The sequence below is a fragment of the Natrix helvetica genome, assembly GCF_964273705.1.
Source record: "Natrix helvetica genome assembly, chromosome: 4".
NCBI classification, from domain to species: Eukaryota; Metazoa; Chordata; class Lepidosauria; order Squamata; family Natricidae; genus Natrix; species Natrix helvetica.
The window spans coordinates 33,627,821-33,651,834 of record NC_138550.1 but is presented as its reverse complement, the minus strand read 5'-3'; the positions used below and the strand labels follow the sequence as shown (position 1 = coordinate 33,651,834).

The 24,014-nt window shown below is 37.3% G+C and overlaps 2 protein-coding genes across 10 annotated transcripts in view; both read left to right on the top strand.

The window, feature by feature from the left end:
• Positions 1–16,151, top strand: part of SENP7 (SUMO specific peptidase 7) — a 48,083-nt gene extending 31,932 nt beyond the window's left edge. For 7 of the 9 annotated variants that reach the window (XM_081950207.1, XM_081950209.1, XM_081950205.1 and 4 more), the window contains 5 exons: positions 834–883; positions 2,481–2,521; positions 3,177–3,245; positions 6,245–6,395; positions 14,926–16,151. In XM_081950207.1, the coding sequence (XP_081806333.1) occupies positions 834–883; positions 2,481–2,521; positions 3,177–3,245; positions 6,245–6,395; positions 14,926–15,063 (449 nt within the window). In that variant the 3' untranslated portion in view covers positions 15,064–16,151. Of the gene's footprint in view, positions 1–833; positions 884–2,480; positions 2,522–3,176; positions 3,246–3,357; positions 3,919–6,244; positions 6,396–10,698; positions 10,794–14,925 lie in introns of those variants that run through there. The other 2 variants (XR_014175161.1, XM_081950211.1) reach the window with 2 other exon arrangements.
• An 817-nt stretch (positions 16,152–16,968) lies between these two features.
• The window catches only part of IMPG2 (interphotoreceptor matrix proteoglycan 2), a gene marked incomplete at its 5' end in the record, with an annotated part of 43,510 nt that continues 36,464 nt past the window's right edge, over positions 16,969–24,014 (top strand). The window contains one exon of the mRNA XM_081952382.1: positions 16,969–17,086. Coding sequence (XP_081808508.1) covers positions 16,969–17,086 — 118 coding nt within the window. The remainder of the gene's footprint in view (positions 17,087–24,014) is intronic.

The following is a 24,014-nucleotide window of genomic DNA, read 5'->3' as shown; positions in this document are numbered from 1 at the left end:
TATATAAAGCTCTTGGAGATCAATGAATGAATACTGTTTGTATATTTCTTTCTGGTCTGCTTTTCCCTCGGTGGCCTGCTTAACCAGTTATGAGGTTTAGTGCATGTTTGGTCTCTCCTCATTATAATCCAGGCATTTTATTAGGGATGATCTAGTGGCAAGCAAACATTTCATAGCTCCTGTTGATTTTTTTATCCATCAGTTACAGTGAAATTACTTAGTCATTTTGTTTTACGTTTCATGCTAATAGTCTAGTTCCATATTCATGCATGGTTGACCCTTGCATACAAGCATAAATTGTCCCAGTATTAATCAGTGTCTCAACATACGAAGGCTCCTTCATAAACTACAACTCACAAATCCAGACTTTGCCTTTTCAGTTGAGACATTTCATGGAGCAGATAACATTTCAGAGAAATCTATTTAGAAAATCCTGGCTTATGCTATTGCAAAAATTAATCGTGATTTCCAGGATTTCATGGATTACGTATATCCCTACATCACCAGGGCCAGTGTACTCCATAACCAATGATCCTGTCCAAGTGCTATCTGTAGGCATATCTGGAGTAAGTATAGGAAACGTTTTGGAAATCCTGGGCCTTATTTCACATTTTTATATAATTTATTTCCAACTTTCTGTTGGTGGAAAAGAAGAAAAATGGGGAGGTAATGCCATCCTGGGATCTTAGCTTGCCATCTTTGACTATTAATGTGGTATTGTAACTTTACGCTAAAATGTATAAATATCCAATACAATACTTTGTATTTTCAATACAAAGCCATCTTCCATCCTTAATATTATTGTTCTTTAAACCTATTTTGTTTTATCTTAGATATTCAACCAGGCACCATAGCTTCAGAATTCAGTTCCAAAGTTTCCAAAGTAAGTATTTTGATTGCATTCATATAATTGTATCTCTGCTTATAGACTTTGCTGTTGGAAGACGGTTTTTATATGTGTCTGCTCCTTCTCCTTGGAATTAGTAATCAAACCAGGGAATATTTTTTCATTCTTTGCAAGATAAACTGATTTAGAAGATGCCAAGATATTAACTAATTTCAAAATGTTAATATCCTCACTTGTTCCAAAACAGCTACTTATAGTATTTTATCCAAATGAAAAAAAATGGTTTATTGTTGAGTGGTCCTCCAAAGTTCTGTCCATCACAACACCCTTGTTTTCACATGATTGTGATTTGGGCACTTGGAAACTGGCTTGCACTTAATGATGGTGACAGCATCCCACGGTAAAGTCTATATACCGTATTTTTTGGAGTATAAGACGCACCTTTCCCCTCCCCCCCTAAAACAGGGTGAAAATTTGGGTGTGTCTTATACACTGAATGTAGCCCCACCCACCTGCCAGCCCCCACCCTTTGACCTCTGCCTCCCAGTAATTTACCTCCTTGCAGCAAACGGGAAAAATGGGACTTTTGGAGGCGGCAATAGGCTATGGTAATCCCTATAGCCTGAAACAGCTGATGATCGGGAGACCGGTGCTGAAAATGAAAGTGAAGCTTGCTGTTTGCTCCATGGAGGCAAATTGCTGGGAGGCAGAGGCAGATTTTTTTTTCTTGTGCTAATCAGGCTATTTGCTGCAAGGAGGTAAATCAATAACTATAAATGCCTATAGAATGTTCAAATTATTACACTTATTTTTTAAAGACTGCTTTATTTTTCTTCTAGTCAACTTAACAAAATGAAGAAGCTTTTTAAAATAAATGCTTGATCTGAAGAGGCGCAGTGCTATTGTATCTCCTTTTAAATAGCAGAGAATAACGTATACTTCCAGAAAGCCACATCAATTTTAACAGCTTCTGTACAAGTGTAGTCTGAAATGTAACAATGTCCTGTTGTCTAATTAGACCCTGACTTTGTCACGCTTGGAGTAGATCTATTTAAATAATTGGGAGGAGTTAGTGTGACTACATTTAAGAAAATTTTCTGTCATTAAAATACTGCTATAATGTACATTTCTCCAACTGCTTGCTATTTCTATGGGTCAGACATACATGCACAGAAATACACCACAAACAGTATATATTGTCTTAACTGTTTGCTCTTTGTTGTAAGGAGGCAAATTGCTGGGAGGCAGATATTTTTCCCTTGTTTTCCTCCAAAAGCTAAGTGCATCTTATACCTTGGATCGTCTTATACTCCAAAAAATATGGTATATATATTTGTGGCAGTCTTGTTTACCATTATATGGGAATCCTTTGAATAAAAAATTACACATACTGAGGCAGGAGCTAAAATGGTACCATCTACATTCTTGTTAGCCGAGGTTTGTAAAAAAGTTATAAAAGCAAAATCTCGGAATATCAATTATGTATTAAGGAACTGACTTTTAGATTTAGTTTTAAGCATTTGGCTAAGTTGCTGTACTGTTCATTGTATAAATCCAGGTTTATTTCACATTTTATAAAATGGTTTATCCTTTCTGGTTTGCTTTTTCTGATAATATTGTGAATGTTTTTCAGAAATTCTCAGACACTTTAAAAATCAAGAAAATTTGTAAAAGGTAGGCAAGTTCATTTATTTTCATTTTTCAAAATATAGTAAACATGCACACACATGCATACATATATTCTGTGGGTTTTCAGCAGAGGTAGTATTCAGAAGTTTCTGACCCATTCTGGAGAATCGGTAATGGAAATTTTGAATAGTTCGGAGAACCGGTAAATATCACTTCTGACTGCCCCCCCCCCTCTATTCTCTGCCTCCCGCCTCCCAGCTGATCGGGAGGGAATGGGGAATTTCCCTGCCACGCCCACCAAGCCACGCCCACCAAGCCATGCCCACAGAACCTGTAGTAAAAAAATTTGAATCCCACCACTGGTTTGCAAGACAGCAAACAGACCTAATACTGCTTTCGCCTCCTGTTTTTCTCACACTAAATCCTCGTAAGGTGAGTTGGACTGAGAGAGATTGAGTAAACCGAAGTCACCCAGCCAGCTTTCATACCTAAATTGGGACTATAATTCACAGTCCCATGATTATTAGCCTGGTGGTTTAACCACTAGAATAAACCATACTTTTATGTATAATTTAACTATTATGCTATCTCCACAATCATAAGTTAAGTACAAACTTATTTCATTAGATTTTACCCTGAAATGCTCAAAATCAAGACAGATGTTTTGTATAATCGAACCTATTTTTCCCCTTTTCCATAGGCCATGTATCCTTATCTTAGATTCTCTGAAGGCAAGTTCAGTACAAAATACTGTTCAAATCCTGAGAGAGTGAGTATTATTGCATTTCAATTCTGTTTTTACTTTTCATAATATATAAAACAGAATATAAACTTAATATAATATAAACTTAAATATCAAGGTTTTTTTTGTTTCTATACAGGTTAAAATTCAGTGAGGCAATCAATGTCACTACCAGATTTCCGTCACATCCTATATTTATTTTGCTAAATCTGTAAACATTTATATTTAATAATATGAATGAAATGTAACATAAAATAAAAATAAAAAGGCTATATTGGGATATAGTTGTATCTACACATATATGCTGTTCCTGTTTTAAGTATGTAAAACATAGAAAAGAAATAATAAATGTAAATCTAAGAAATTCAAGGCATGTGACAATTTAAAAAAAAGAAACATAAGTACATATAATCTAGAGTAGTAAATTGAAATAGTACATCTATGTACTACCCTAATTTTCAAACCATCCTTCCTTCTACAATGCCCATTCATGTCTTCCACTGTTTATAAATGACTTTCTGTTACTTCTTTCTTATAAGTTGCTTCCTTGTATATTCAATGCAAATTCATTTATTCTTGAGCCTATCTCTTCTTATTTAACAACATATGATTTTCCATTCCAACCATTTAGTTCACTAATTTAATTTATACCAGAGTTCAGTGGAAAGGTATTTATACCTTTTTGGCTTTGTGGACTAGCGGAAGGAAGAGAAGGGATGTCTGTGTGCACAGTGAGCAATCATGCCCGCCGCTCACACAAATGTAGTGCATGCACATGTACTCCCTTGTTACTTCAGCAAGTGGGGATATGCGTGCATGTGCATGCTTACCAGCCACTTTTGTGGCCTGGTTCCAAAAGGCTCAAGGCCCAGTAATGGGCCATGGCTCGGGGCTTGGGGACCCCTGATTTATACAACTTTCACTTCCATGTAATTAGAGTATCAAGGCTTCATACCAAGCCTAAACTATTTCTACTTCACATCCCCAACAAGATTCAAGGAATTTATTTACCGTAAATCATGCAGAGACTTAGGAAAAATAAATATACAATCTATACCCTTCCAACTATTCTAATTTCCCAGGTAAAATTCTGAGCATCTTCTTCCTGCCTTTCCAAGTCAGCTGCTAGTTTCCCGTTTGATGCATTGCTTAGATCCATACTGCCTCATATAGTCTTTCTAATATTGATTAAATATAATTCAAGCATCTTCCTGTCCTGAACCAGCTGAAATCTAGGAGGAGGCAGCAGTAATGTCTGTATTTGCCACCCTGAGTTATTTATAAAAATAATAAAGGTGGCACGTAAATGAAATTAAATAAATACATGTCACCACAAGCATTTCTTATACATTTAGCCATAAATACATTATACTGCTGAAATGTCATGATACCTCCTTAACTTTCTTTCTGCGCAGTGATGAACAATTCACTAAGCATTCCATTTATTCTCATGTATATTATACTTTGATCAGGTACCTTTTTTATTGCATTCAGCAATCAGCTTTAAATTCATATTCTCACAAATAATTCCATAATAATAGCCTAATCGCTTTTCCTACATTTCAGCTAAACGACAGATCAGTGACCAGCTGAAAAGCAAAATCTGATTTGCACACATTCTCCTGATATGCTCTAGATTATGGAGGCCATAATAGGATTGTTCTATTTGTCATATACCAAAGAACGAGTACCTAAATCTAACCCTAACATGCTTCCATTATTCCCATTTTGGCTAAACCATGTTCAAGATTGTGAAAGATGGTATGCATGAAGCTGGGAGCTGGAGTGATAAACTAGAGTAAAATGGCAATTTCCTAAGAAGGAATTATCAAAAGGGAAGGGGGATAAGAGGCAGCCCAGCCCAGATCTGGATAGAAGATAGAAGAAGAAAGTGAAAGCGCCACTCTGTAGAATTTCCCAGGAGATATTTGTAGGCTAGAAGCATTAAGGGTTTAGTCTGCCAAGATTCTTTTGCTACATATAAGCAAATAAAGAACTGAACTGTGGTTGAATTGTTCCACATCATTCCCGGGGCTTAGCTTGACAAAGAGAAAAAAATGGGATTCAGCTGAACTTCAGTTACTTCTCACCTTGCTAGAAACATACTTTATCTTCTTTATACATATCAGTTTTCTCTGTCAGAGGCCTAACTGTATACTATCTATGCAGTATACAAATCAAGTCAAAAGCAGCTGAAATATTTGAGGGGACAAGGATAGAAAACTTCCTCTTCACATAATACTACACCAAGTGTACAATAATCATTTTAATAGTGATTATTAGTTTTCATATAACCACAGAGGGTTGGTTTGAATTCAAACCATGTAAATCAATATTTGTTAAGGTAAGGTGAAGGTTCCCCTGCACATGCATGCTAGTCGTTTCCGGCTCTAGGGAGTGGTGTTCATCTCCATTTCAAAGCCAAAGAGTCAGCGTTGTCTGAAGATGTCACCGTGGTCATGTGGCCGGCGTGACTAAATGCCGAAGGCATACAATACAGTAATAACAATAGTAGAGTTGGAAGGGACCTTGGAGGTCTTCTAGTCCAACCCCCTGCCTAGGCAGGAAACCCTATACCGTTTCAGACAAATAGCTATCCAACATCTTCTTAAAGACTTCCAGTGTTGGGGCATTCACAACTTCTGGAGGCAAGCTGTTCCACTGATTAATTGTTCTAACTGTCAGGAAATTTCTCCTGATCTATTCTACAGATCGCTGTTACCTTCCCACCACAGTGGTCCATATTTTTCTGCTTGCATTTTTACGTGCTTTCGAACTAATAGGTTGGAAGAAGCTGAGACAAGTAACGGGAGCTCACTCTGTTACATGGCGCTAGGAATTTGAACCATTGAACTGCCGACCTTCTGATAGACAAGCTCAGCATCTTAGCCACTGTGTCCCTATAGCAATATTTTTTTCTTGCGACTTAAATAAACAGCAATTGATTTTTTCTCATTGTTATCGCATTGGAAAGCAGATCATGTCATTTGAACACATCTTAATATACTTCTCTTTTTCAATTTCAGATATCTAGAAGCAGAATGGGAAGCTAAACGCAAAACTTGTCGTGAGTTCAGCAAATCGACTATGGTGGATTTTTGTCCAAGAGTCCCCAAACAAAATAATAACAGTGATTGTGGAATATACTTATTGCAGTATGTGGAAACTTTTTTTCAGGTACAAATAATTTCAATTCACTTTGTACTTGTACTATAGCATTCTCTTTTTTTCTGGATAAACCCTGAGATTGTTTCCAATGCATGGCTGCTGACTAGAAATATTCTACATCAGGGTTTCTCAATCATGCCCCCATCCATATGTGTGGATTTCAATTCCCAGAACTCCCAATAACAACAAGACTGGCTGGGAAATTTGGGGAAGTGATGTTCACACGTCTTGAGAGTGCCCCAGTTGAGGTAGTAAATGCTCTTTCACAGGGGTGGCGAACAAGTTCAACAAAAAGAGCCAAAATTTTAAACTGTGAGAGTCAGAGAGCCACACCACGCAGTGACCTGCCAAAACAGACCCGGAAGCAATGTTCCCTCTAATTTTTTTTCGATGTTTGCTTAGCAACCAAAATGTTGGCTCAGAAACTCTGGCATTTGAAGCACGCAACTCTTAAAGCTGTCAAGTTACAAGACCCTTGCACCCCTAACCCTTTAGGGAAAAAAACCCCCAGGGGTCTTCAAACCTGACAGCTTTAACACTTGTGGACTTCAACTCCCAGAATTCCTCCTCCAGTCATGTTGCAGCGACGTCATCTGCGTGGATCTGCTCCATCTTTGCTTTCTTCATTGTGGGCAGGGCTTCTGCTGAAGATGCCGACGAGTACGAGTTGCCACCAGAATAACTGCTGCTACCTCCTCCAACAGAATCACCAGATTTGCTCCTGAGCTCAGCGCTGGGTTACCTCTGCCCCCTCCCCCTCCTCCGTGCTTTTGAGGAGCCATGAGGCTTTTTTTCCCCTGCTCCCCCCCCCGCCTTCCTACTGGCTCCTGCAGCCTCATGGCTCCTCAAAAGCACGGCGGAGGAGGAGGAGGGGGCAGGGGTAACCCAGCGCTGACTGAGCTCAGCTGCTCCGAGCGGAGGGGAGGCGCTGCTGCCACGCGCGGAGATGCCGGCTGGAGCTTTGGCGGCTTCATCTCAGCCGCAGCGCCGGGCGGCAAATCCGGCAGTGCTGCCTGTTAGAGGAGGATGAGGAGGAGGTGGCAGCAATTCTTCCGGTGGCGGTGGGGGCTTTGGGGCTTCACAACTAACCTCAGTCGCCCCGTGCTCCTCAAAGCAAGTCTGGGGAAGACCTTTGCAGGCGGCCCGTTCTAGCTGCCTGCAAAGGACCTCCCCAGCTTCCGAAAGGGAGCGCGCGATCCGAGCCACAGTATACTAAATAATGATAAGAGGCAAAGAGCCTCATTTATTTTGGCCGGGAGCCGCATGCGGCTCGCGAGCCGCGTGTTCGCCACCCCTGCTCTTTCAGATCTTCAATTTCATGAAAAGGCTTTTAACAAACGAATAGCTCTGGGGTTTATCAATATGGATACAACATATTGTATGATCTTCTGATCTTCCAATGCTGATCTAACATTTATTTATTTATTTATTTAGCTAACAGTTCATTAGCTACCATATTTTTCGGAGTATAAGACGCACCTTTTTTCCTCAAAAAATAGGCTGAAAATCTGGGTGCGTCTTATGCATCAAATACAGCATTTTTTTGCCTCCTGAATCCCAGCCTCCTTCACCAAAATGGCATACCCTTATGGAGGCTTTCAGAGAGCACCTGGGGGCTGGGGAGGACAGAAATTAGCAAAAAACAAACTTCCGGTGACGCCGCTGGCCTTGGAGGACGCTCCTTCAGGAATGCCAGCCCCGTGTTTGAGTAACAAGCTGCTAGGACAGCATAAATAAGCTGTCTAGCGGTTTGAACCCCCCCTCGGGAAAAGAGGGGGAGGTGAGCAGTCTGGCGTAGGGTAGAGTTCCCCAGCGGCCCCAGAAGTAATTCTGTGGCATGAAGGGTGTGAACTCCCCAGGAAGCCCGACAATCTCCTCATCTCGGGATGCTTCTGCTTTTGCAGAAACAAAAGGCAGCGACCACTCCTGCTGTTCTAACGTTTAATCTACATTTGAACAAGGCGCAGGCAGAGCAAATCAGGAGATCAACATAACGCAAGTACAAGCCTTAACTCCATAGATTATATCTCCTTCTGTAAACCTAAAGGGAACTTTTAAAAAAATGGCGCCGGAATAATAAAGGGTGTGGTGAAAGCAAAAGTGAAGCAGAAAGCAGAATAGCACTTGTTAAGTGCTTGTTAGTATTGTTGGAAGACTTGAGAGAATAGGTGGATTTTCTAAACTGAATAAATTGGTTGTTAAAAAGCTTGATTTGAATACTTTGAAATGGCTTCAAAACAAACAAAATTAAGTGTCTCTAAAAGCGCTGGCAGTTCTCCAGCGCAGTCGCAAAAGCTGCAATCTTTACTACCTCCGGTGGAAACACAAACAGAAACCTTGACACTGGAGGCTCTACAAAATAACTTACAAAATGTATTAAAAGAACAGGCAGCTGTCTTGGAGGGGAAAATTTCAAACGATGTCTCTGATGAAATATCTGGAATTAAGGATTTAATCCAAACGCATAACCAAGAGATAAGGGAGGATATAGTCGATGCATTTAAAGGATTATTTGGTTACGTAACATCTATCGATGAGAAGGTGGAAGAAATTAATGAGTCTAATATAAAGTTGGACAATAAACTTATGGAGGCACAAAGTAAAATTGATAAGTCGGAGGCGGAGCTTACAATGATACAATATAGAACAATGGAATTTGCCCTGAGGATAAGGGGTTTGAAAGAACATAACCAAGAAAACTTAAGAGAGGTCTTTGCAGACGCTTTCGCTCAACTAACTGGGGAACCAAAGGCCGAATGTGCCTGGCAAATCGACAAAATTTACCGCATTAATTCATGGATTGCCAGACAAAGACAACTGCCAAGAGATATTGTAATCTATTTTGTCACCAGGAAAATTAGGAATGAAATATTGCAAGCAGCCTATAAAAATAAACTACAAGTGGCAGGTCAAGATGTGATAGTATTGAAGGAAATCCCCTCAAAAATGTTGGTATCTAGAAAGGACTATGCATTTCTAGTGGATGAACTTAGAAATCGCCAGATTCAATACAGATGGGAGACCCCAGCCGGATTGGTGGTGAATTACCTGGGAGAAAGACATCGTCTCAATTCTGTCTGGAAGGCAAAAGATTTTTATAGCATAGTATTAAAGGCAGGATGCCCTCCATCTCCAGGTCCCAAAGAAAGAAAAGAGACAGAGGACCGCAGGCAGCAAGATAATCAGGCACAAACTGGGGTTGTGAGTTTACTGCAGGAAACAGAAGAAATTATGGAACAAAGACAAACCCGTGCGGCCACTAAACGTAAAGAACAAGAATTAAAGTCTCAACAAGCTCAGATGATAGTCCAAGAAAATATAAATATGAACACAGAAGCTGTGGAAGGAGCACGACCAAAGGTGAAATCCCAGCAAGATTTCCAGGCAGCTCTTAGAAAGCTTCAGCATGCTGAAGATGACAATTAAATTTCTAACTTGGAACGTTAATGGCTTAAACTCACCACAAAAAAGGAAAAAAATATTTCACTATTTGAAACACTTTAGAAATGATGTAATTTGTCTACAAGAAACACACATTAGAACACAGGATCAGAAATACTTGATGAATGCAAGACTGGGACCACACTTCGTAGCATCTGCTCTGGAGAAGAAAAACAGTATAGTCATATATTTAAGAAAAGACTTAAAGGCTGAATTAATTGAAGCAGATCCTAAAGGACGATATATCGCAATTGAACTATTAATAGAAGAAAAGAAAATACTCTTAACAGGAGTATATGCTCCCAATCAACAACAAGAAAATTTTTACAAGTTGCTTCACACTAAATTAATACAATGGGGTTATAGATCCTGTGTTTTATTGGGTGACTGTAATGGAGTACTGGATTCCATTCAAGACAAGAAGAGGCTGTTGCAAAATACTCAAACACGAACAAGATTACCTAAATCCTTTTATGATATGATGGACGATTTTGAATTGAGAGATATCTGGAGAGAACGGAATGTTAAAGAACGGGATTTCACATTTTTTTCTGATAGACATCAATCCCTTTCTAGAATTGATTTTATACTAATTACAAATGACTTTTTTTCCAGGGTGAAGAAGACTAAGATATGCCCGAGAACTTTAACAGATCACAACTCAGTTTGAATGGAATTTGAATATGGAGAGCGACCTAGGAGGTCTTGGAGATTAAATGAAAATTTATTTAGATACGAGAAAAATGTTATGGAATGTAAAAAACTATTGAAAGAATATTTTGCTTTTAATATGCATAAGGGGACATCTATGGAAATGGTTTGGGACGCAAGTAAAGCATACATGAGATAAATATTTGAATAATATTTATAGGCGCAGACAAAGGGAGAAACAAAGGGAATTAGAGGAAGAGATTAAAAAAAGAGCAAGAGTTAATGTCTAAACCAGATGATAAGAAGATAAAAGAGGTAATTACCTTATTGCAAGGGCAGTTTAATATGTTGGTGTCTGACCAGATAGCCACTAATCTTCTATATGATAAACACAACACTTTTTGCAATGCCAATAAACCAGGTAGATGATTAGCATACATGTTAAGGAAAAAACAAAAGTCTCGTATTATAGAGAAAGTAGAATACAAAGGTAAAGAAGTTTTTCAACAGGATATGATTAAAAAGACTTTTTTAGAATTTTACACTAGATTGTATGCTGGTGATAAAATACAAGGTTCAGACATAGACAGATATTTGGAGAAAGAGAAAATTCCTATACTCAAAAGATGAGCAAAGGGGAAGATTGAATCAACTTGTAACTACAGAGGAAATTTTCCTGGCAATTAAGCAGTTAAAAATTGGCAAGGCTCCTGGCACTGATGGTTTGACAGCAGTTTATTATAAAAAGTTTCTAGAAATGGTGGAATCTCTTAGGGAATTATTTAATAAAATCCAAATGGAAGGCAGGGTTCCACCATCCTGGAAAACAGCCTTGATTTTCTTGATTCCAAAAGAAGATCAGGATTCTACTCAGCTAAAAAACTACAGACCTATTTCATTACTTAATACAGATTATAAAATTTTTGCTAAAATACTGGTAAACAGGTTAATGCCAATTGTGCAACGAACGATTCATAATGATCAGTCTGGTTTTATGCAGAGGAGACAAATGAAAAGTAATGTAAGACAAATTATCAATATAATGGAATATTTGGGAAAGAATAATCAAGTCCCGGCAGTGCTTTTATTTTTAGATGCGGAGAAAGCATTCAATCAAGTCAATTGGCAATTTTTAATAAAAATATTACAAAAGATGCAGTTCGGAGAGCATTTCATGCAATCTATTAAGGCAATATACCAGAAACAGATAGCACAAATTATAGCTAATGGAGGTTTAACAGAATCTTTTAAAATTGAAAAAGGAACAAGACAGGGGTGTCTCTTGTCTCCATTATTGTTTATTTTAACCTTGGAATTGTTGAATAGAATATGTGGGTCTGATGAACTACAAGGAATTAAGATTAGGCATTATGAATACAGAGTAAGAGCATTTGCGGATGACTTGGTTGTAACTTTAACCCAGCTGGGGGAATCAGTTATAGGTTTAATGAATATAATTAATCAATATGGTCAAGTATCTGGGTTTAAAGTAAATCTAGGGAAGACAAAGACGATAGTTAAAAATATGACTATAAACCAAAAAGAAGAATTAGCAAGAGTAACAGGATGTGAGATAGTAAAAAAGGTTAAATATTTAGGAATTTATATTACAACTTCAAATGGGAAATTATATAAGTATAATTATGAACCATTATGGCATAAAATACAGATAGAAATGAACAAATGGAAAAAAACTACAGTTGTCTTTGTTGGGAAGGATAGCAGCAGTTAAAATGAATGTTCTGCCTAAGTTTCTATTCTTCTTTCAAATGATACCAATACTTAAAAAAGACGCAAATTTGGAAGAATGGCAGAAAGGTATTAACAACTTTGTTTGGGCAGGGAAGAAACCGAGAATAAAACTTAAAATAATGCAAGATATACGCGAAAGAGGCGGCTTAAAAATGCCCAACTTAAAATTATACTATGAAGCAGTAGTTTTAACAACAATTAGTGATTGGATTAACCTAACAGAGGATAGAATATTGAATATTGAGGGTTATGATCTGGTATATGGTTGGCATGCTTATCTAATATATGATAAGAAGGTGGATAAGATTTTTAAAAGTCATATTTTAAGGAATGCTTTATTGCGTGTCTGGAAAAAATATCAATATAGGTTAAATGATAAGATACCTATGGGGGGGGGGGGTGCCCAGACACGCTACAGAGAACATAAGTATAGAACAAAAACAAGATGTAATTACATATGCAGAACTTCTTAGTATAGATAGAGGTGTACCACAGTTAAAATCTTTGAATGTACTTAGAAAGGAAAGGATAACTCAAACCTGGTTTCAGTATGGACAGTTACAGGCTAGATGGAAAAAAGACCAGAAAACTGGTATTATCCAAAATGAGGATATTTTGGTAAAACAAATTAGGGACCAGGGTCAAATGCATATAAAAAGGTTGTGTACAATGTATTGATAGAAATAGACTCTGAAACAGAATTAGTTAAAGATTGTATGATAAAATGGGCACAAAATTTCAAAGAACCAATAATGATGGAAACATGGGAAGAGATCTGGGTAAGAAATGTAAAATTTACACAAGATCAGAACTTGAGAGATAATTTTTACAAGATGCTGTAGAGATGGCATCTAGATCCAAAAAAGTTAGCCTGTATGTATCCGAATCTACAATCGAAATGTTGGAGATACGATTGTGTTAGTGCCACGTATTACCATATTTGGTGGACTTGTAAAAAAGTTAAAGCATTTTGGATAAAAATATGGTGGGTTATTCAAAATATTTTGAAAAAAAGGATAAAGTTTATGCCCCAGTTGTTTTTGTTAGGTATAGTTTCAGATTGTACTGTTATAGAGACTAATTTGATTTTGAACCTAACAATGGCAGCAAGTTTGTTGGTGGCGCAGTATTGGAAGAAGGAAGAGTTGCCCACTATCCAAGAATGGACGTTAAAAGTAGTAAACGTAGCAGGGATGGCCAAAATTTCAGCGTATTTGAAGGACCACTCAGATGAGAAGTATAAGCTGGACTGGAGAAGATGGATTGACTATATTCAAAACAAATACCGGAATAAAAAAATTCAGTTAGCTTATGAATGAAAGCATAAGGAATGCTATAATTTATTTAAAGTTAGTTTAATAAAGGGGGAGTTAAAGCACAAGTATGGTAGCATGTTAAAATTAGTTAGCTTATGTTAGCGTATGGTTGTTAAACGTTTATACCCTGTATTCTGCTCTGGGAGGTCGGGGGGAGGGAGGGAGGGAAGAGGGGGAGGGTTGGGGGAAGAGGGAGGGAAAGGGGGGAAATAATTGTAAAATTTATCAATTTTTTAAAATAATAATAAAAAAAAGAAATGAGCAAAAAACGTGCCGTTTTTTGTTCCCCCAGCCCCCAGCAGCACTCTATAAGCCTCCATAAGGCTATGCATGCAATTTCTTTTGACATAAAAGGGCCCGTTTTCATGAAAAACAGGTCGTTTTTTGCTGGTTTTTGCCGCCCCCAGGAGCAGTGCAAGCTCTTTATGCCCCTTTTTTGAAAAAAACGGGGCTGTTTTTTGCTCGTCCCCCCCCCCGAGCACTCTGCAAGCCCCCCCAAGGCTATTCATGCCCTTTTTTTGAGGGAAAAAAAAGCGCCATTTTTGGGAGGTTTGCAGAGTGCAAAAACTTTTTTTTCCCTTTTGGAAAGCTCTTTAACTGATTGATGAGAATTACATTGATCAAGTGCTGTGCCAGCAGAAACAAAGTCTTAGGTGCTGCAGATTGTCAGTGATTTCCTTCTCCAGCACATGGATAAATACACCTGGAAACATCTACCTACCTATCTACTCTCTCTCTCCCTACCTACCTACTGTATTTCTCTCTATCTCTTTCTATTTCTCTGTCTCTATCCCTCTACCTACCTACCTACCTACCTACACACTTTCTCTCCCTCTCTCCCTACTCTATTTCTCTCTGTCTCTCTATTTCTATCTATCATCTATATATATATCCCTTTATCTACCTTTCTAACTACTCTCTCTCTCTCTCTCCCTACCTACCTATTGTATTTCTCTCTCTTTTTCTCTCTCTCTCTATCCCTCTATCTACCTACCTACTTTTTAAAAAAAATTGCCTCTTCAAAACCTTGGTCCGTCTTATATTCCAAAAAATACAATAGTTATTTCTGTGCCTTTGAATCAGTCAGGGTTGGCTCCTACAGTTTTCTTGGTGCTTTTTCAGATGTGGTTTACCAATATTTCCTCTCTAGAGAGAAAATGATAGGCCCAAGTTTAACAGCTGGCTTTGTGCCTGTCTCCTGGCTTGTAGAATTCATGTTTGGACCTGTGCTTTTGGCTGTAACTCATTGATAGGATGTTATTATATGAATTATATGTTTATTTTAATAACACTAGTAACAAAAAATATTTCTTGCAAGATAAACAATACTTTTCAAAAAAATTACTTACACAGAATCTTTTTTTTTTTTTAATCATCAGAATCCTATTGTTAACTTTGAACTTCCGGTACGCTTGGAGCAATGGTTTCCTCCTCACCTGGTGAGAAGAAAGCGAGAACAGATTAGAGACTTGATCTTGCAACTACATTTCCAACAGCAGGGTGGCAGCAAAAGCTAGCAGATTTTTCTTCTGGATCTTGAAAATAAAAAGCATGGATCCAGAAATACGAGAAATCAATGTTTCTTCTTGTAATGTTGTGAAGAGCTGCATTTCTGTATTTATTTTAAGGGTTACATTCGAACTATATTTGCAGAAAATGAAAGCATATAAATTATAATTATGTAATTTAAAGAAAATGCCATTACATTGCCTAATTTTGTTTCAGTGGGGAAAATAGAAGCAAAATTACAAACAACAAAGATGGAAGAATACTTTAATCCTAAGAAATGTAAATAACTTTATTCCAAAAGTTAGAAAGTAAGTCTTCACAAAATGGGTACATTTAAAAAGGTATATTTAATATTTTTGAAAATAGTACTTCAATATTTAAACTGAATATATATCTATAGCTGCTTTTAAATAGATACGGTATTGCTCCATTGGATTTTTGGCTATAGTTTGGGTTTTCTTATTCATATACACAATCACTTTCTACATTGTATTTTTAAAATGCCGGAACACAATGTAAAGTCATGCTTCAAAGTTATTATAAAATGGAAGTGTCATTTGTTTTCCCTGTTAATTTGGTTACATCTCTCAGATTCAAACCTAATCTGTTTCTGTTGTTCAGAAATTACATATGAATACTATGTATTTGATCAGATACTTAATGCAAGACCATGTGGTTTTCACTGTACTGGGTACAGGTGGAACTTGTATCTGGCAAGGTATCACCTTGGGAATTTTATTAATATTTCAATTATTTATTTTGGGGGTGGAGTCAGTGGAAGTGTGTCTAATACGCACTTTGATTGACATCTTATACTAACAGCTAGGAGTAAGCCCCATTAAATTCCATATAACTACTGTTTGTTATAATTTTTAAAAGTGACACAAAACAAACTTTTCTTAGCCAAAAGAAATATGTTTTTAAAAATACATATTGAAAAATTGAATATATATGATTCTCCCAAGTATTTACATTTGAGATTGAAGCTGTTACTAGAAGAATTTATACTGGACTAAAGAACCCTAAAGAATAAGGAAGCTGTTAAATGTTAAAGAAGGAATTTTACTATTGAATAAATTATTATTTTATTACGGTGTTTCATGAGTTCTTTTTCTTCAATAAAAGTCTCACTATTACACTGTTGAAATTAGATTTGACTTGACAGTTGTTTGCAACAGATTAGTGCTGTTTCTTTGGAAGATACTAGAATCCCTGTAATCAAGAATTATTTTAAATATTCAATTCAAATGATTTTTTTCTTACATGAAATAAATACTGCACAGAGAAGAAACAAATGCTATTTATTTGACTAGTTGAAACTATATTTTAATTACATATTTTTGTGATTTTACACACACACACACACACACACACACATATATGTTGTATTTGTGCTGATAAATAAATAAAGGGAGACTAGTATAGATCTATTTCAAGCTATTTAGCTCTCATCAGCTAGCCATACCCTTACTGGGATTCGAACCTGGGCTGTATTACATATCAGGCAGATGTATTAGCCACTAAGCCACAGGCTCTCCTTACCAGCTGAGCCAGGGAAATAGGTATGTATTTGTGTTACAACCCCTGGTATGCTCGCTACTCCCCCTTTCTGTCCTTCGGCTCATTACAGAAGACCATCCAGGCAGAAAACCATATTTTTATTTTTAATGTTGCCTTTGCTATGTTTGTGTTGTATTTGTGCTGATAAATAAATAAAGGGAGACTAGTATAGATCTATTTCAAGCTATTTAGCTCTCATCAGCTAGCCATACCCTTACTGGGATTCGAACCTGGGGCTATATTACATATCAGGCAGATGTATTAGCCACTAAGCCACAGGCTCTCCTCCTTATCAGCTGATAAATCTAATACATCTCATCAAAGATAAGAAGACATAAATCAATGTTCCTATGATGACTTCCCCAGATGTTTCCCCAGATGCTTCTCTGGATATCTGTTTGGAGAAGGATAAGACAGACCCTAAAACCTCAGAAGGGGAATTGGTCAATGGCTCCAAGGCAAGGGCTGCAAGTAAGTGAAGGGGAGTAGTTGAATGAAGAGAAACAGGACGAGGAGCCAGCTGAGAGTAATTTGGCTGAATGACAGCTATAGCAGGACAGCCCTTTTATTTAACTTTATCTTTATTTAAATTTATAAATCGCTCCCTCTCCCCAAGGGACTCGGGGCGGTGTACAGTCAAGGTAAAAAGGTGTCAGGTGAGAAAGCACACAGTGGCAGCCAGTCAGTGATTAAGAACTGGCTTCTGTACCTGATCCGAGAACATAGAGAAGAGAAAAGGTAGGAGTAGCAAAGGTCAATTTGACAACTCATGAGGAGGCAACTTTGTTCTTCTTGATAGGCTGCACCAGAAGCTAACTATTTAGCCAGCAGATAAATGGAGATGATGCTTGGAACAATGTGTTCATTTCCTAACTCTGTGGTTCTTGGTTGTTGTGATTTCTGCCTTGCTTTGCATTGCCACCATGCCTTGACTTTGGATCATGCCTGGTGAACTCTGAACTTTTTTTGCCTCATAACCTTCGTGCTGTGGATTTAATTTTGCCTAGTAAATTTATCTTGTTTGGGAAACTTTCAAGTGCCTCATTAGCTATTAGTCTGTGGACTAGCATTGGTCTACTTTTGGCTGGACTTAATTGGGACAGTTCTGGATTTTTGTTGAAGGGAATTGCTGGGAAATATTAATAAACCCACTAAATCACTGTTACATGTAAGCAGAGGTGGGTTGTTCCCGGTTTGGCCCAGATCGGCCGAACTGGTAGTGGCGGTGATGGGAGGCTCCGCCCACCTGCCCAGGTATGCATGCGAGCATGAACGAACCGGTGGCGCTGGGATTTGAAACCCACCTCTGCGTGTAGGTGTGAATGAGTGGGAGGGCACAGTTCTCAACCTTTACTTAAGAGGACTACTCTATAATCAAAGGTTTTTGAAGATCAAATTAAGATACAGATTGGCAACCACCTCTAGCAACATGTTACGTATTTGTCTCAGGTGTTCCAATATTGTACTTGAAAAATAAAATGCCCCAAATATTGGGATATGGGAATGTTGGCTTTCTAAAGAAATATTTTCACTTTGTCGATCTTGCTGGAGACCACCAACTAGCCCATATCCTGGTGATCACAAAGCAGAAATCATGAAGTTGGATAGATAACTTGTGCATGGTCCAATTTGAATAACTCTCTTATGTTTCTTAAAACTACATAAAGATGGTTACTTCTTTGAAATTACTTCTTTAAAGTAATTTTGAATTATGTTTTTAAAGTCATAGATTCTTTGCATAATGCACAAATGACTTAGATGGAGAACTCTCAGCCTTTTTATTCCATCCAATTTTTTCTTCATGTGTCAACCAGGAGAGAGAAAGAAACTCTTTTAGGTTTAGCTTTAGGTTTATTGGACTTATATGCCGCCCTTCTCTCAAAGGACTCAGGGCGGCGTACAACATAAAAACACATATTACAAAAGTTAAAAGAAAGATTAAATAGAATATCCAAAAAACCCAATAGACGTTTACAATGATATTTAGAAATTAAATTAAAATTTATAATTAAAATTAATAATTTATTTTATTCAGGCCAGGCTGGCTTTCTGGAAAAGCCAACTTTTTAGGGCGCGCTGGAAGGACTGAGGGTCAGGAATTATGCGAAGCTCCGGGGACAGCTCATTTCAAAGGGAAGGCGCTCCCACAGAGAAGGCTCTCGCCCTGGGGATCACCAGCCTGAGGAGGCCAACTCTGTGGGATCGTACTGGACAGTGGGAGGCTACCGGTGGCAGTAGGTGGTCTCGTAAGTACCCTGGGCTTAAGCCATGGAGCGCTTTAAAGATCATAATTAACACCTTGAATTGCACCCGGAAAACAACCGGCAATCAGTGCAGGCCGCCTAAAAGGGGTTAACATGGGAGCACCTAGGTACCCGCATGACGTCTTATACATCGAATACAGCATTTTTTGCCTCCTGAAGCCCCGCCCCTTCTCCAAAATGGCTGTGCATAGCTTATAGGAGGCTTTCAGAGAGCTCCTGGGGCTGGGGAGGGCAAAAATGAGCATGAAATGGGCCATTTTTTGCTCAGTTCCCCCCCCCCCCAGCCCCCAGGAGCACTCTATAAGCTTCCATAAGGATATGCATGCAATTTTCTTGACAAAAAACAGGCCCATTTTCTCAAAAAACGGGCCGTTTTTTGCTAGGTTTTGGCCCCATCCCATCCCCCAAGAGCACTCTGCTAGCCCCCCCCCCCAAGCCTATTCATGCCTTTTGGGGGGGGAACCCTGAACCCATTTTTGCAAAAAAACGGGCTGTTTTGGGGAGTTTTTCAGAGAGCAAAAACTCCCCCCCCCCTTCTGAAAGCTCTTTAGTTAGAGTGATTGATGAGATTGATCAAGTGCTGTGCCAGCAGAAACAAAGTCTTAAGTGCTGCAGATTGTCAGCAATTTCCTTCTCCAGCACATGGATAAATACACCTGGAAACATCTACCTACCTACCTACCTACCTACCTACCTACTCTCTCTCTCTCCCTACCTACCTACTGTATTTCTCTCTCTATCCCTCTACCTACCTATTCTCTCTCTCTCCCTAACTACCTACTGTATTTTTCTCTCTCCCCCTCTCTCTACCTATGTACCTACCTACTCTCTTTTCCTCCCTACCTATTTCTCTCTCTCTCTCTCCCTACCCTCTACCTACCAACCTACCTATTCTCTCTCTCTCTTCCTACCTACTGTATTTCTATCTCTCTCTATCTCTCTCTATTTCTATCTCCCTCTCCCTACCTACCTACTGTATTTTTCTGTCTCTCTATTTCTTTCTATCCCTTTATCTACCTACCTACCTACCTACCTACCTAACTAACTAACTAACTAACTAACTATTCTGTCTCTCTCTCCATACCTACCTACTGTATTTCTCTCTCTTTTTCTCTCTCTATCCCTCTACCTACCTACCTACTTTTTAAAAATTTGCCTCTTCAAAACCTTGGTGCATCTTATACTCCGCTGCATCTTATACTCTGAAAAATAAGATACATATTTCTATTATCTACACTCATTGGCAGTAGCTGTCTAAATAGTCTTACTTGGTGAACCGCTTGATTTAATTGTGTTTGACACTTTTTGTATTCCTCAAACATTCCAGCTTTCTAAAGGTTGTAATCTGATGATTAGCTTACACAAACTGTGGTTTAAGCTGCTTTGTGGTCAGTACTCTCAAATTTGGTGTACAAAACAGCCTGCTTTTTGTCAGCCTGCTATCCAATAGCTTTCAATACACAGCAGTAGCAAACTCTACTTTCATGGCTCATTGTGGAAAGAAAGAGTCTAACTTGATAGAAGAGAAATGCTTTCAAGTTCTTTCTTTCCCCGCCCTATTTGTATGACTCCATCTGTTTATACTGATAGAGATATGCAGGTAAAAGTAGGAATTTAAAATATTGGTATGTACTGTATATCTCTCTGTGTATGTGTATATTGATAGATATAGAAAGAATATGTAACTAGGTAGATAGGCATAGATATGTATATGTATATGTGTATGTAAGTGTTTATGTTCATGTGTGTATGTATGAAACTTGTGGGAGTGGTGCCTAGAGTTTGAAGTTGAAGGACACATTTATATTTCTCATGAAAAGGCTTTTTCCTCTGAGCTAAATAGCTACACCAGAAAGACTGGAGCAGATGCGTGTATATATCATCAACCGCTGGAAGAGACCAAGTGTGTTCTGATGGAAAAGTTCTGAGGTATATTATCAACCAGAATATTTTGAAGAAGTTCATCAATGGACTTGGCTTGGAAGATGACAAATAATTTAGCAGGCAAAACCTAGAAAGAGGCCCTTGAGCTGTAAATGGGGCAGTGCTTGAGGCCCCCCAAAAAGCCATGTAGAAGACCATGCAAGATGCATCTGACCTACCAAAAGGCCCTGTGGATCAGGCTTGTCAGAAAGGTTGAGACAACTTCCTGCAGATGATGATATGACGTCAATCAGCCCTAGTGGGACGATGGTGTAATGTGTCCTAGAATAAAGTTCCACTAGATATTTAGATGTATTTAGCCTTTAATCACTACTTGTCCAGTACTGTTATTGTGCCATTTTTATTGATTGATTTGATTGTATAACAGCCCATCTCACATTCATGACTCTAGGCAGCTCATCTAGTTAAAACAACCACACTAAAAACAAAACAAAACACAGATATCAATAAAACTCCATTAAAACCAGATTAAAATATAACAAGTAGGCAAATGCAAGGCTCATGCCTATTATGTATCATTTATTATACTTTATTCCTTATTCCAGTTATGCAAAACACCTCTTTGGGTAAGTAAAGAGTAAAGCTTTGGAACCAACTGTGTGTAGTATATAAACACTTCCATATATTTTACTTTGTAAGAATACAGAAAGGATTGGCTTCTTTGGGGAAATATTTTTCAGTTCCTTTTTTTAGAAATCCTAGATTACCTTATCAACTCACATCCAGATATTAACTAGGTCTGAAACTTTAGCTTTTGGGGATCAAGGTCAAAGATGACATTAATGTGAACTGGTCTTTCATGTACGTCAATTTTAAAATTATTATTTTCATGTATATGTCGCTGTGTATGTATAAAAACCCCTTAGTTTTTTGTTTATTTTCTTTGTAAATGGGATAGCAATACCATTATAGAAACTATAAATAAGTACAATGTTATTTAACAACGTTCTTTTTGGTCTATTTTCTAAATATTTCCCTGCTTTAACCTTGTCTGGAGAATCATAGTGATAAATTAAATCAAGCATGTATTGTTACCAGCCAGAGTTGCAGCAAAATCACTCAAGGATGAAAATCTCTTATCTTACGTTAACATAAGATATTGCTTAAATACTACTTTTCCCCCCAAGAAGTTAATTAAAACTGTATTTTGTTAGGTGAGAATGATGCTGCCCTTGTATGGAATGCCAGTTAAGGGCATGATAAGCTCTAGTAAAGCTGGCTCAGCTGACCAGCTTAATTTTTTAAAAAAAAAACTGTCTGCACTGGAATGACTAATATCAAGAAGCTTCTCCTTTAGCAGTTCTGTAACTCCCAAAATGAAAAATGAAATAATTTATTTTAGAGAAAATAATCTTAGATATTTTGTTGGGCTTTTGTTAAAGAAACTATAGTATTTTTCTTTTAATGATCAGAAGGAATAATATACGACATCAGTGCTTTTCCTGGAAGAGAATCTTATTGGATGCTTGATACGTTCAGGATTGCTGGTCCGGTGGAAACGGGACTTGATTATTTCCTTTTTCACTTTAAATATAAAACAGAATAAGAGATAAATAAATATGTGTGACTTTCCTTGGAAAATATATTTAGGAATATGCATATTTGTTTTGACTAAAAGGGATTTTCCAACATTTGCAGGTAAGACAGTATACCTAATAATGTGTGTGTTTGTGTGTGTGTGTGTTAATATTCATTTATAAACCATTTTACTAATTAAACAGTTATTCCATACTTTTATATTTAATGAAAATTCATTTAATCAGAATGAGAGGGAATAGCTTATATTTATATGGGGCTTGAATCAGTCTTTCTGAACTGGAATCCAATGTGTTTATCTGCAATTCTTAAAATTGAAAGGAAAAATTAATTGTAGGCTACAATGTCCCTATCCCTAACATAAGAACAAGCATCACCTAAGGCTTGCTTTTGCTGAAATATGTATATCATGAGAATAAATACTAAGCATATGTCTGTTTTATATTTACAGTGTAGACTCGGTAGTAGCTTTTCTCAGAAAACAAAATCTTAATATTGTTAATATTTGTCCTCAAGCCAGTGGCAAGTATATCATGTTGTAACTCTTCTTGTAATGCTTATATTTATTTTTCATTTCAAATAACATTTTTAAACATTGCTAATATTTTATCATTCATATAGTCAGTGAATTGTTCAACTTTATCATTTTCCTCCTAGTTAGTTTTTACATTATACAAAATATGGGAAATATGTGAACTAAGTCTGATTACTTTCCATATTAAAAATATGAAGCAGGAACTAATCTCATTTCCATCTTTAAAATGTAGCCATTTTGTGGGATTTAGATTAGCCCATTCATATTAAATGCATAAATTGTGCTTGAAAGTTTTATGCTGTTTGTCAAAGTTAGGATGATACAAATAGAAAATGTTTAAGAAGTGAGTCACTGTAAGCCTCCTAATCTGATTGGAAAATTCTGTAAAATGTGTGCAGAACAAGTAGGAGAAACTCTGTATAGTCTCTCTATATGAGAAAGGATTATTCAGACTATATAGAAATTAGTTTTATCACCTAGGCAGAAATATGTTTTAACAATAGTGTTGTAGTTTCTTGACACCTATGGAAAAGAAATGCTAGCTCTTTTCTTCTTCAATTTTAAATCAAGTATAATTTTCTTATTTTGGGTCACAAAATCTATATAATAAACATTTTTTCCTTTGAAATCTTGATTATTATCTACCTTGATCGCACAAACAAACAAAAAATCCCATGATAACTTTTTTAATAAAAGAAGATTTATATTTAAGACTTATTTGCAATACTATAACAACAAAGAAAGTATAATTAGTGGAAAAGGTATTATAACTATTATGACACACTGTTTTTTACTAGAGTCATATCCTGCCGTTTTTGTTCAGGAACTGAAAGCGGTGTACATAGGAGTTGCTTTCCTTATTTTTCTTCATATCAACAACTCTGGGTTGGATTGAAAGACAATAACTGGCCCAAAGTCACCTAGTGACCTTTGGTGATAAATGGTGGACTAGGATAGTGATCTCTTTAGCATCAACATTTTAACTCCTGCACTGCTTAGTTAACATCCATATTACCAGACGAATATAAGAAAAGTAGACTGCAAACATCTGAAAGATTGTATTTCTTAATGAAGCTTATAAGATAATGTAGTACTCTAGCATTATATCCATAGCTCCTTA